Consider the following 12609-nt stretch of genomic DNA (forward strand, 5'->3'; position numbering starts at 1 on the left):
GCTCATGCCCGTAATCCCAACATTTGGGAGGCTGAGGTGGAAGGATAGTTTGGGGCCAGGTGTTTGACACCAGCTTGGACAACATAGTAAGTCTCCATCTCTTAAAAAAAAATTACAGGCATGGTGGTGCATGCCTGTAGTCTCAGCTACTTGAGAGGCTAAGATGGAAGGATAACTTGAACCGAGTCTAAGGCTGCAGTAAGCCTTGGTCATGCCACGGCTCTCCAGCCTGGGTGACAGAGCAAGACCCTGTCTCAAAAACAAAAAAAAGGAGTAGGGACAGATATATCCCCTGTGAGTGTAATGGCACTAGCCACTCAGACAGTTCTGTTATTTCCCCTTGCTTAGAGATCATGAGCAGAAGTTAAATTTCTGATTGTAATCTGGCTTTCCAAATATGTAGATCATTTCAATTCTTCTTCTTCTTCTTTTTTTTTTTTTTTTTTGAGATGGAGCCTTGTTCTGTCACCTATGCTGGAAGGCTGGAGTGCAGTGGCACTATCTTGGCTCACTACAAACTCCGCCTCCCAGGTTCAAGGGATTCTCCTGCCTCAGCCTCCTGAGTAGCTGGTATTACAGGTGCACACCACCACTCTGAGCTAATTTTTGTATTTTTAGTAGAGACAGGGTTTCACCATGTTGGCCAGGCTGGTCTTGAACTTGTGATCTCAGGTGATCTGCCCACCTCAGCCTCCCAAAGCGCTGGGATTACAGGCGTGAACCACTGCCTTCTGAGCTAGCATTTTTGTTTTGACACCAGCCTTTTAGAAGGCAGCAGGAGGCCATTCTAAAGAGACTGCTGTCTGTTAAGTGCATGTCTTCTGAGGACAGGGAGATGATGCTGGGCCAGGAAAGTATTATTTGAAAAGAGTTTCAGAGAAGTAAAGACTTGTTTATGATTGGTTCTACATCAGGACATAGGCAAACCCAGAACCCAGAAGCTGCTATCTTTCAAGCTGAAAGTTTTCTGTCTATGAATCTAATAGGTCAGTACCTCTCATAGCTCAGGTTCATGGTGGAGGTAACTGGATGTTAATGATCCTGCAGAGAAATGGTAACATGTTTACATGTATTATTTACAACAGAGCTTCAAAATTATTTGTTGTTGAAGGACATGCCATTCTCATTCTCCTTCCTGCTTGTAGTGACAAGAAGGCCACGCCTTAACAAACCCAGGTCAGGGGCTGGTAAATATCTCACTGGAACCCAAGGAGTCACCTTCTTTGGATTCACCACAGAGTAGGTCAGGGAGTTGCCTGGTCATATGTATACTTTGGGGAACCAGGTGGGCTTGGTAGAGAGCTTCAAACTGATGACCACAGAGAGATGATATGGACTAGTGGAGAAAGGGGAGACTCACAAACCATTACTAAAGATGGAGGGTGGCTGGGCGCAGTGGCTTGTGCCTATAATCCCAGCATTTGCGGGGGCCAAGGCAGGTGGATCACCTGAGGTCAGGAGTTCGAGACCAGCCTGGCTAACATGGTGAAACCCCCGTTTCTTCTAAAAATACAAAAAATTAGCCAGGCGTGGTGGTGCACGCCTGTAATCCCAGCTACTCGTGAGGCTGAGGCTGGAGAACTGCTTGAACCCAGGAGGCAGAGGTTGTAGTGAGCCGAGATCACACCATTGCACTCCCGCTTGGGCAACAAGAGTGAAACTCCATCTCAAAAAAAAAAAAAAAGAAAAGATGGAGGGCAAAGCTATTATTCTTTTCTAAAACTGGGGTAAGGGAAAAGAATGGAAGAACAGAGTATGCTCTTTTCCATACAACCTAGGTCCAAGTTGCTGAGCTGGCCTTTACATTCTCTTGAGCCAACGCCTTAGGATATAGTGGTCTCTGCCAGAATGATACGTAGGAGGTTCATTCTTCACCATTCCTTACCGTATCCTGGGGTTAAGAGGCGTGGATCCTTAAGATCCTCTGTTTGGCATGGCAGAGAGACACAGATCTATGGTCCAACAAACACAAAGTGGGGGTGAGAGGAGAAATAGAGGGCCAAGCTTTAGAAAGGACTGTATAGGGGTTCATATGTGTTACATCCTTTTCAGCAAGAGTATTTAGGAGGGAAACTACAATGGAAAAAGCAGACTTTCTTTTCTCTTCTTTTTTTTTTTTTTTTTTTTTTTTTTGACGAAGTCTTGCTCTGTTGCAAGGCTGGAGTGCAGTGGTGCAATCTAGGCTCACTGCAACCTCCACCTCCTGGGTTCAAGCGATTCTCCTGCCTCAGCCTCCTGAGTAGCTGGGACTACAGGCGCATGGCACCATTCCCAGATAATTTTTGTATTTTTAGTAGAGACAGGGTTTCACCATGTTGGCCAGGATGGTCTCGATCTCTTGAGTTTGTGATTCACCCACCTTGGCCTCCCAAAGTGCTGGGATTACAGGCGTGAGCCACCGTGCCCAGCCTATTTTCATTTTTGTTTGTTAAGTTCATTATTTATTCTCCATCCCCTATTTTAAAGAAACTAAGTGGGCAATGTGTTCATGCCTGTGGAGAGCAACCTAGGACAGAAAAGAAAAGTGGGGATAAGATCTCAGATTATTTAAGTCTTTTTCTTTTCTTTTTTGAGATGGAGTTTCACTCTTGTTGCCTAGGCTGGAGTGCAATGCTGTGACTTCGGTTCACCACAACCTCTACCTCCTAGGTTCAAGTGATTCTCCTACCTCAGCCTCCTGAGTAGTTGGGATAACAGGCATGCACCACCACGCCTGGCTAATTTTTGTATTTTTGTTTGTTTGTTTTGTTTTTTTGAGATGGAGTCTTGCTCTTTTGTCCAGGCTGGAGTGCAGTGGTGCAATCTCGGCTCACAGCAAGCTCCGCCTCCCAGGTTCATGCCATTCTCCTGCCTCAGCCTCCCGAGTAGCTGGGACTACAGGTGCCTGCCACCACGCCTGGCTAGTTTTTTGTATTTTTTAGTAGAGACGGGGTTTCACCGTGTTAGGATGGTCTCAATCTCCTGACCTCATGATCCACCCACCTTGGCCTCCCAAAGTGCTGGGATTACAGGCGTGAGCCACTGTGCTTGGCTGTATTTTTTTTTTAGTGGAGACAGGGTTTCTCCATGTTGGTCAGGCCTGTCTCGAACTCCTGACCTCAGGTGATCCGCCTGCCTCGGCCTCCCGAAGTGCTGGGATTATTAGGTATGAGCCACCGTGCTCGGACCTTTTTTTTGTTTTGTTTTTTGAAACTGAGTTTCACTCTTGTTACCCAGGCTGAAGTGCAATGGCGTGATCTTGGCTCACTGCAACCTCTGCCTCCCAGGTTCAGGTGATTCTCCTGCCTCAGCCTCCAAGTAGCTGGGATTACAGGCATGCACCACCATGCCTGGCTAATTTTTGTATTTTTAGAAGAGATGGGGTTTCTCCATGTTGGTCAGGCTGGTCTCGAACTCCCGACCTCAGGTGATCCGCCCATCTTGGCCTCCCAAACTGTTGGGATTACAGGCGTGAGCCACTGCACCCAGCCATAAGTCTTTTTCAACCACAGCTAGCTCCTCTTTCAGAACCAGCCTATTAAAATAGCCAGGAGAGTTTGAGGCGTTCTTCAATGTCACGCTTTTCTTAAAGGAATTTGGGGAGTGGACAAGGTCCTTTCCTCCTTATGATGTGTGTGTGTGTGTGTGTGTGTGTGTGTGTGTGTGTGTGTGTGTGTGTTGTGTGTGTGTGTGTGTGTGTGTGTGTGTGTGTGTGTGTGTGTGTGTATTTTAGAGATGGGGTCTTGCCATGTTGCCCAGGCTGGACTTAAACTCCTGGGCTCAAGCGATCCTCCCGCCTCAGCCCCTTCACCTCCCCAGTAGCTGGGACAACAGGTGTGAACCACTGTGCCCGGCTCCTCCCTGTGATATTTTAAAAGAGGGTTGGGGAACTTCGTCGTGCACCTGCATGAGAGCTGCAGGAAGGAGTTGTCTCAGATATGAAAGCTCAGAATGTAAATGACCTGCCAGGAAGCTGTTTTGACCTGAAACTGGGGCCTAATATGAGTCTCTAGCAAGACTCAATTAATGAAAGACATTTTTTAAACTATAGGGAAGGGAGGGGGAGGGTGGAGAACCCAAGGGAAAGGCAGCTAATATAAGGGAAACTAATTCTCCTAAAAGACATTTCATATAAAACAAACCAAAACCAAAAACAAAAAAAAAAAAAAAAAAAAAGGAAAGAAAAAAGCAAGGACTGCCAAGACTGCCTCTTTCTTATTCTTCCAAAAGCTCCAGCTCCTGAATTGTGGATTCTAACCAAGGTGGGTGAAGCAAAGCTTACACTACAAGGGAATGAAGCCAATGCAAGGGCCCAGAGGGATGGGAAGCGTTTGTCAGAGTCTGGTGGTAAGCTGAATTCTGTGCCTGTTTAAATGGGGTTGTCCTTGTGGTTGTGGCATTTCCCTTCTCAACTTCAACAGACAATCAGTGGCATTACCCAAAAGTGGAGACGCATTGAGGACAGCACAGTTACAAGTGGGCATGAGTTTTTATTCTCAGTGCACAGCAGTATTGGTTTCTGTTCATCAGCAAAAAGCTTTATTGGTTCCAACAAATTATCCCTTTTAAAACTCCTCTTCTTCTTCTGTTCTCAGTGGAACAACACATTTGAATTTCAGATTTGCCAGTTTATAGCATTTTTTTTTCCTAAGAACCATATAAATACATGCAAAACCTTGTACATAGAGCTTAAATAATATCAAAATGCAAATATAGATTGGGTGCGCTGTTAAGCTGAATTGCAAATTATGGCAACACACACTGGACTGGGGTATACGTTGCTTTGATATCACCATTTGTTTGTTTATGTCATGCAGACCACAATAGTCAATTTTTTGTTTTGCTTTTCTTTTTTGTACAAAAATACCAGTGCTTGTTATACTGGTTACTAAAAGAAGAAGAAACTCAAAATTCCTATCTGCGTGCTAATTTGAAAAGAACAACGTAGATAGATTTGTTGGCACATATATATGGCATATTCACATATGGCATATATACATATGGGGAGAAAACATGAACCAAAGGCCAATTCAGTTATGGGAGCTCATCTCCTTCCATCTCTCCTAATCAAGAGCAAAGGGAACAGCAGGCCTAACAGCAGGGTTGGGAAGGCAAAAGGACTGGCACTGAACTAAGTGAAAGGGCATCTGGTCTATTCAGAGGAAGAGGCTGGAATGGCTTAACAATAGCAGGCATTTATAAGTGCCCACCCTCACCAATGCATTGGGGTTGGTCCCTAGATATGAAAGGTGAGGAAGTCTCTGCATACTGTGATGGTACCACGGGCTGCTTCAATTGTAAGGCAAAGGAAGCAGGAAAGAAAGGAAGGGATGCATTTAGAGGCTTTTCCGCACAAGCGAGTGTGCCATGCCCCTCTGTGTTTTCAGCAGTGAGGTAACCATTCAGATTTAACCGTGCCAACTCTCCTCTCTGAAGCTCAAGGGGAAGAAGAAACTCAAACCCTAAAGAACCCACAAGTGTCCAGAGGGATTTCTAGGTGATCTTTCTCTTAACCCCTTTAGGGACAGGAGAGTCATTCTAGAGGACAGACGATACTATGGGAAGGACCTAGCCTTAAGACTGTCACTCAGGGCTAGAACCAGCCACTGTTTTATCCATTTAGAATTCTGTCCCCATTTAATATATTGCACAAAATCTTTCTAGGGGAGGGAAGGCATCACAAATAAGATCCTTGCACAAAAACTCACTAAGGGAAAACTCCAGGGGGAACACGAAATAAAAACCATGAAAAATGCAAACCTCAAATCAGAGTATCCTTATAGACCAGGAGATATTCGTGTCTTTGACACTACTCTGCCAGCTATTCTTCAAGAAACACAAATCCAACAGAGGCCCCTGATCCTAATAACTAGTCAGGAAAGAGTCTGTCTATCCATCTGCATGGTGGGGGTTGAGGGGAAGATTCATTTCCTGACAGCTGTGTCCCTTGCTGGGTGTTTTCCTGACTATCCACAGTTTACTACCCGTTTTTCTAGGTTTATTAAGAGAGGAAGCTAGGATGATATGTTCTCCTTCTCCCCATCAGACCCTTTTCAAATCCAAAGCACCATTTCGGGGAAAAGTGTTATTAACTTATGCTGTATTTACCCACTGCCAGTTGGATCAGTGAAACTGAATAGAAAAAACTTATATAAAAAACATATGCACATAGACACTTAAACTTACTTAATTCCATATCAACAAAATTTATATTAAAAAAGTCTAGAACCCAACAATTTTTTTTCCCTAAGTATAAAGATGGCTGTTTGCAGAAAGAAAGTACGGTGTATTGGTTTTAAAACCAATTACAAATATACTAAGTCACCTGTCATGCCAAACAGCTGGTTATGTGCTCCCTTCCACAGGGCTACATGACGGCACTTTATTTTAAATCCTTTAAACAAAATACATATGGCTGACCCAAAAATATCAGTTTCTGATCTAAAGAAAACTATAATTTTTGCATATATGTCTATATTTTCTCTCCTATTATGGAAACTAGAACACAAGAAAAAAACCATTGACTTTTAAAAAGTAGACACAAGCCCTCAAGGGTAACCTGTCAGGCACCATGAGAGTCTTTTGTGAACAGGAATGGTAAAATAGCCTTCAAAGCTCGTTATTGGCTTGCTATTTAAAATGATCTGAGGTAATACAAGATTTGATAGAATTAAATCTTCTAAAGTAGTTGATGAATATATATGTGAAACCTAACACCTTGGGTGAGCTGTTTTTTTCCCCTATGAGTATTTAAGACACAAAAAAGAATTATTGAAGCATGTACGTTTTACAAAACCAAAATCAAATTTGCTTTCCTATTTCCTACGATGATGGATTATGTAGTCATGGGGATACGTAGGGGGCATTGTTTCTTTATGTTTCCCACTGTGGACAGCTCAGGTGAAAGGGGTGAGGGAGGACAGATTCAGAAGAAAAGGCTAGGTGGATCAGGTCACCTTCCTCTCACATGGGAATTTGGCAGTTCATACGTCCCCTCTTCTTGACCCTCATCACTCTAGAAAGGGGGGTGGGCTTCATCTATCTAATGGGAGGTGAGAGTCAGGGACATGAACTGGCCCCTGCACAGAAGTCAACACCAGCAGGGATACAAACGGAGCTCCTGCAAACCTGGCTCCACCTTGTCCCAGTAAGGAACACTTAAAAAATCTCCTAGCAAAGTCCCCAACTCCTGAGAGGCAGATGGGAAGGGGATGCTTTGGGCAATATTCAGGGCAAAAAAGGCACAGGGCTTTACTGGGCAGCAGCTGGAGCATGTGGCTGAAGCAGGGGCTGGAGGAAGGGGGAGTGTGCCGTGTGTGGGGGGTCTTTTTCTCCTTTAAGTTGGCAAAATGTCACAGGGGCCTCCCACTTTGGATACATATTTTCAAAATCAGAGTATTTGAGAAAGGCTGGGACCTTCTCAGAGACTGGAAAAGTTGTGACACGTGGCAAAAAGTAGAATCAGAAACTGTAGAGAATGTCGAAGCTGGTCCCCAGGCACCCAAGCTCAAGGTTTCTGGCCCCTGCAGGAAGGTTTTCTCAGATCATACTAGAATGGCTCTTTGGCCTCTCCCAAGGCTTCTGAACACTCATTCCCCACCAGTCAGGTCCTGCCCTGGAGAGCCTTGGCAGATGGCTTTGAAAGCAGTGGTCACCCCAAAGAGGAGACCACAAAAGTCTGCTTTGATGTTCTGTCTTGTCCTAGATTTGGCAGCATCTGGTCCTCAATATCCAAGCCCAGTAAGGGGGCAGGGTCATACCCAGTTCATTCTTTTGCCACCACTTTAGGAATAAGAGAAAGCTCAGGCTTTCAGGTAAAAACTCTATACCACACATATGCAACCTTCATGGGCAAGGCTGATCTCCCTGGCACTTAAGAACCACATGCACTTGACAAGATGGCAGTTTAAAAGCAGAAGGTAACCTGACAACAACAGAGAAATATTCTTACCAGCACTTAACTGCTTCAAAAGGACCCTTTTAACAAAGAAACTGGTTGGATTCTAGAACTAAATCGAGGGTTCTTTTGGGCCAAAAGGGAGAAGGATCTAAGTTTACACAATTCATCCATATCCTTTCCATTTTCTGAATCATCATAAAAAAAAAAAAAGGAAAGGAAGGGAAGACAAAAGACAAAGAAACTTGGAGAGATTTGAATGAAAGGGCAGAAAGAGTTAGAGGCCTACAGGCCTTTAGGTGTAAGTTTTCAAAGTGGGAAAAATTGAAAAACAATCACACTACTGGCGGATTTTATACATTCCATCTCTACTGCAACATATTTCACTTGGGGATATTTGTCTCCCTCTGAACCCTCGACTTAGCTTATAAATGGCACAGACTTGTAGGACAAAATCCAGAATTCAGGAGATGAACATCAGGGGAGAATGTGGGGTGGGGTGATGCCGAGAGGATTGTCATCATTTCTTTCAAAATGACAAGTGACTACCAAGGAGTAGATTCTACCATGACCTGCCTGGGGTTTGACTGGGTCCCGCTACAAACCCCAAGTCAAGCTTAAGTTGAAATCCTTGTAAGTCTGTGCTCTTGCCTCTTCATGGTCAGGTAGAGGTTCACTTCACACACACTGCTGTTCACACAGCAGCTGACATGACGATGAAAATTCCCATCATCACCTCATAGATGGGACAGATGAAAATGGAAATAGGGAACATAGGGATGAGAGTCAGAGAAAGAAAATTCAAACCGATGTCTCTAGGCTCTGTAGAGAGCTGTCCGACTGGGGGAGCTGCACTTGGTTGCAATCCACTGCATTGTTGTTTGTATTGGCGTATGGAGTGACCTCACCATCCAACAGGAGCACCCTAGTCCCAAACTTAGAAGCCTTGTCAGGATTTTCCTCCTCTTCCTCATCCAGGAGTGGTGTTCGTGGCAACTCCTCATCTATGGCGAATTCAGGGTGGGTCATGAAGCTGTGGATGGACTTTTGGTTGTAGGGTTTCTGAATGCTTTCGTGGAGAGAACTATGGAACGCTTTGACCACTTTGATCTATACCGGGGGAAGGAAAAGGAGGATGAGAAAATAGGGAGGTGAGAATTGGCCAGCAGAACAAGGAGATGGTGGTTTTAGGAGAGAAACAAAACCCAGACTATAAAACATGACTGCTCAGCAACCAAAACCAAACACACATCAGAAGAGATCATGGGGCACTAGAAACATCACATGGCTCAACTTTCAAGCAGTGGGGTGGGCTGGGGTGAGTGACGGCAGACAACTAGGATGTTTTGAAAGCTGCATTAAAAAAAGTAGAAAACTCAAAGCAACGTTAGCATTCCCAAACAATCTACTTTTAAAATGAAACAGAAAACAAGAAGTTTCATTAGTTCTTTTAGATGGAGGGCAAGGACATGGGAACTAGATGCAAATTCATAGCCAAACTTAAAAAGATGATCCAGACATGTAGATTTCTGTGCTGAGGCCAAACATTTTGTGACTGTGGAATGGAAAAATTATGCATTGAGCTTTAGTTATCTGTTTAAAGACCTCAAAGAGCCAGCATACACCAATCTGCACATAATACACGTTGGGTGATGAGTGACCATGAATACTGTGCAGCCAGGCAGACAAACCAATCTTCATTTGTGTCAGCAGCATGCAGGAACTTAAAACTCTCTAATAATAATTTGCCCTTTCAGCCAGGAAACATGCATATTTTTACATCCCACAACCACCACTGTGTCCCCTCCCGGCAAATAACACAGAACTTCACTCCTTCAGCCCCTTCCCTAGAAGTGGATAAAATACAGGTGTCAAAAGATGCCTTCCTCCTGCCTATTGAGAAAAGACCTGGCTCTCGTAATTCAAATGCGCGTTCATGTCTCTGATACACAGCAGCTGTGCCCAATCATGCTGCTTTCTCCAGCTGTTTCCAAATTGTGAAGAGGAGCATAGTCTTATGTGGAGAAGGGAATGAAAGGGACCAGGGAGAGAAACCTAATCCAGGAGGCAGTGCTACAAACAAGTGGCCTTTCTGATGGGGTGGATGAAGAGGATGAAGGAAAGGAAACCACGTGCGGTTTTACTGGGCAAAAGGAGATGCATTGCCCAGTGTCATAGTCTCTGTCCTACTGCGCAAAAAGGAAGGGATTCGGTCAGTTCAGAGTCACGAAGAAAAAACTGACAGTAATTGATGCCTGTGAACAGCTTTTGCTTGTCCACGGGCACCAGCAATTTTGGCAGCGCTGCTTTTCGGAACTGTGGGTCTCTCTGAGGCATGGCTTAGAATCAGGGTTGGTAGAATTGGGGTAGAGGGAGAGGGTTGGAGCTCTGGGAAGTTGGAGAGAGGGGCCAGGGGAAAGGTAAATGGTTGTCGGACAGTTTTAGTTGTTGGAAGGTGGCTGATCCTAGTCTTGTCCAAAAAATCTTCACTCAGAAAAGAAATGGGAGTAATGTGGGGGAAACTGTTGAGGTTGGAGGGGTAGGAGTGATGAAGGTGGGGGTAGGGTACCTCTTTCATTCCTCTGCTGTTTAAGCAAAAAGTACATTCCAGGAGAAGACACAAGAATTTGGAGACAGCAGAGGATACAAAGAGTCAGCCAAATAAACTGGTTGGATCACCTGTTCCAGTGCTTCCTACCACCATACAGAACCTTCATAAATACCACTCAAAGAAGGCTCACTATCAATACTGTTGGTCTGTTTTCTCTGGAGGAGAATGTGTCTCTGCTGGCTAAGGCTTTCTTTATCTTGTCCCACTCTACTACAGCCTGCAGACCCACCCAGGACTGAGGGTGCTCAAAGCTCAGAAGGCAAAGGACTCCTTGCCACTCAATAGTATCAGCTCAACACCTCAGCCAAGAAGAATCAGGGAGCACAGGCACACACTCACCATGCTGAACAGAAAGTGAGGACCACATTTTTATTATCTGATTCCTACTTGACCATCTAATGTGCGAATTTTACCTGTCATGTTGCCTTTGCTCCAGATCTAGGTGAGATCAGATGGAATGGAGGCTCCATCTGGTCTTCAGGAAGTCTCAAGTTTTCATTGATCTACATAAAATCTCAGAGCAAGGCAATTTGGATTAAGTGAGTCCAAACCCGATGCCTTCTCCTTTGGCCCTGGCACAGATACACTGACCAAGAGATGGGTCCAAAGTCATCCCACTCCATCAAAGCCATCACTGTCAGGAGTGATAACATAGCCCACATTTTTCATATGCTTTCAAGATCTCAAAATTTCTACTGAATATTACAGGAGGGCAGGTGCCTTTATCCGCCAGTACATCATCTTCAATATCAGTGATTTTCAACTTCCTGCTTCCATTCAATTGAATACTTTATAGAAAAAATTACATGTGAAGTCCACTATAGAAAATAAATTTGTAACAGCTGGGGTTGGAGTGAGAGTCTGGAGCCCTGTTTGTTGGCTTTTCCCTCTCGCCTGTTGGGGTGACCAATAATACTGTTACAGGCAAACAATGAGGAAGATAAAAGTGAATTGGGGATGGGTAGATGGAAAAAATATGGGAAACGTCTTTTGGGGAGCAAGAAACAGTCATCCAGCTAGACTGCAGGACTTCTGGAATCTAAAGGGAAACCAGCCACCTGTAAGGAAGCTCACATGAAGAGGGGTCAGACAGCTAGGGAGCACCAGCTGGCTTGGTGGGTGGAGAGAAGGGTGAGGGAGGAGAGGGCATGGGGCTGTGCCAGGATGCCCCAACTCCAGCACTGGCCTCAGAGAACACATGCTGATGAACAACCACACATTATATCACCACCAATCCACCCAGGGCTGGCATCTCCCCTTCCTGGAGCATGATGCCTGGTGCATGAGCAGTGTATGGGGACAAGACAGGGCTAGTGAAGCAGGTGCAGGGAAAGCTTTGAGCAGTCTCCACACAGCCCGTCTACCCTTCCCTTCCTGGTCATCATTTCTCAAAACCTTGGGGAAATGTCTCTTCTGGGGCCCTGGCCTACAGGTAGAAGTGGCTGGTTGAAGGGCAACTCTTTTCATGACTCAGGAGACTGGGTATGAGTGCTGGGGGCTACTCTGCAGCTCAACGAGTGGGCAGGTGAAAACTCCATTTTCTCATTCTGTAGTTTTCTGCCCTTTTTTTTTCCTTTGGGATGGAGTTTCACTCTTGTTACCCAAGCTGGAGTGCAATGGCGTGATCTCAGCTCACTGCAACCTCTGCCTCCCGAGTTCAAGCAATTCTCCTGCCTCAGCCTCTAGAGTAGCTGGGATTACAGGCGTGCACCACCACGCTCAGCTATTTTTTTTTTTTTTGTATTTTTAGTAGAAATGAGGTTTCACCATGTTGGCCAGGCTGGTCTCGAACTCCTGACCTCAAGTAATCCACCTGCCTCGGCCTCCCAAAGTGCTGGGATTACAGGCATGAGCCACTGCGCCGGGCAGTTTTCTGCTCTTTTCAGAAACCAGGAGAAAAGGAATAGGGCCTCCCTATGCAGAGAAATCTTAGAGATCTATCTATTGAAGGTTGGACAAACAGTTGAATTCATTTGGAGATCTGGAATGGGAAAGAGGGTTTTAAAAGGTATGGCTATAACTTCTAGGAGCTCCAACTAAAAAGGCACAGCTGGAGAAAGAGCAGGTGTGGCCTGTCTCTCTGATCTTCTAGTCTTCGAGGGTTTGGAGCACACCCTCTACC

At 45.1% G+C, this 12609-nt stretch overlaps 1 protein-coding gene across 4 annotated transcripts in view; it reads right to left on the bottom strand.

Moving 5' to 3' along the window:
- Positions 1-4449: 4449 nt before the first annotated feature.
- The window catches only part of ATP2B4 (ATPase plasma membrane Ca2+ transporting 4), a 117405-nt gene continuing 109245 nt past the window's right edge, over positions 4450-12609 (bottom strand). For 3 of the 4 annotated variants that reach the window (XM_032136266.2, XM_032136272.2, XM_032136267.2), the window contains one exon: positions 4450-8986. In XM_032136266.2, the coding sequence (XP_031992157.1) occupies positions 8678-8986 (309 nt within the window). In that variant the 3' untranslated portion in view covers positions 4450-8677. The remainder of the gene's footprint in view (positions 8987-12609) is intronic. The other variant, XM_032136269.2, reaches the window with a different exon arrangement.

Source organism: Hylobates moloch, unplaced genomic scaffold (genome assembly GCF_009828535.3).
Source record: "Hylobates moloch isolate HMO894 unplaced genomic scaffold, HMol_V3 SCAFFOLD_18, whole genome shotgun sequence".
NCBI lineage: Eukaryota > Metazoa > Chordata > Mammalia > Primates > Hylobatidae > Hylobates > Hylobates moloch.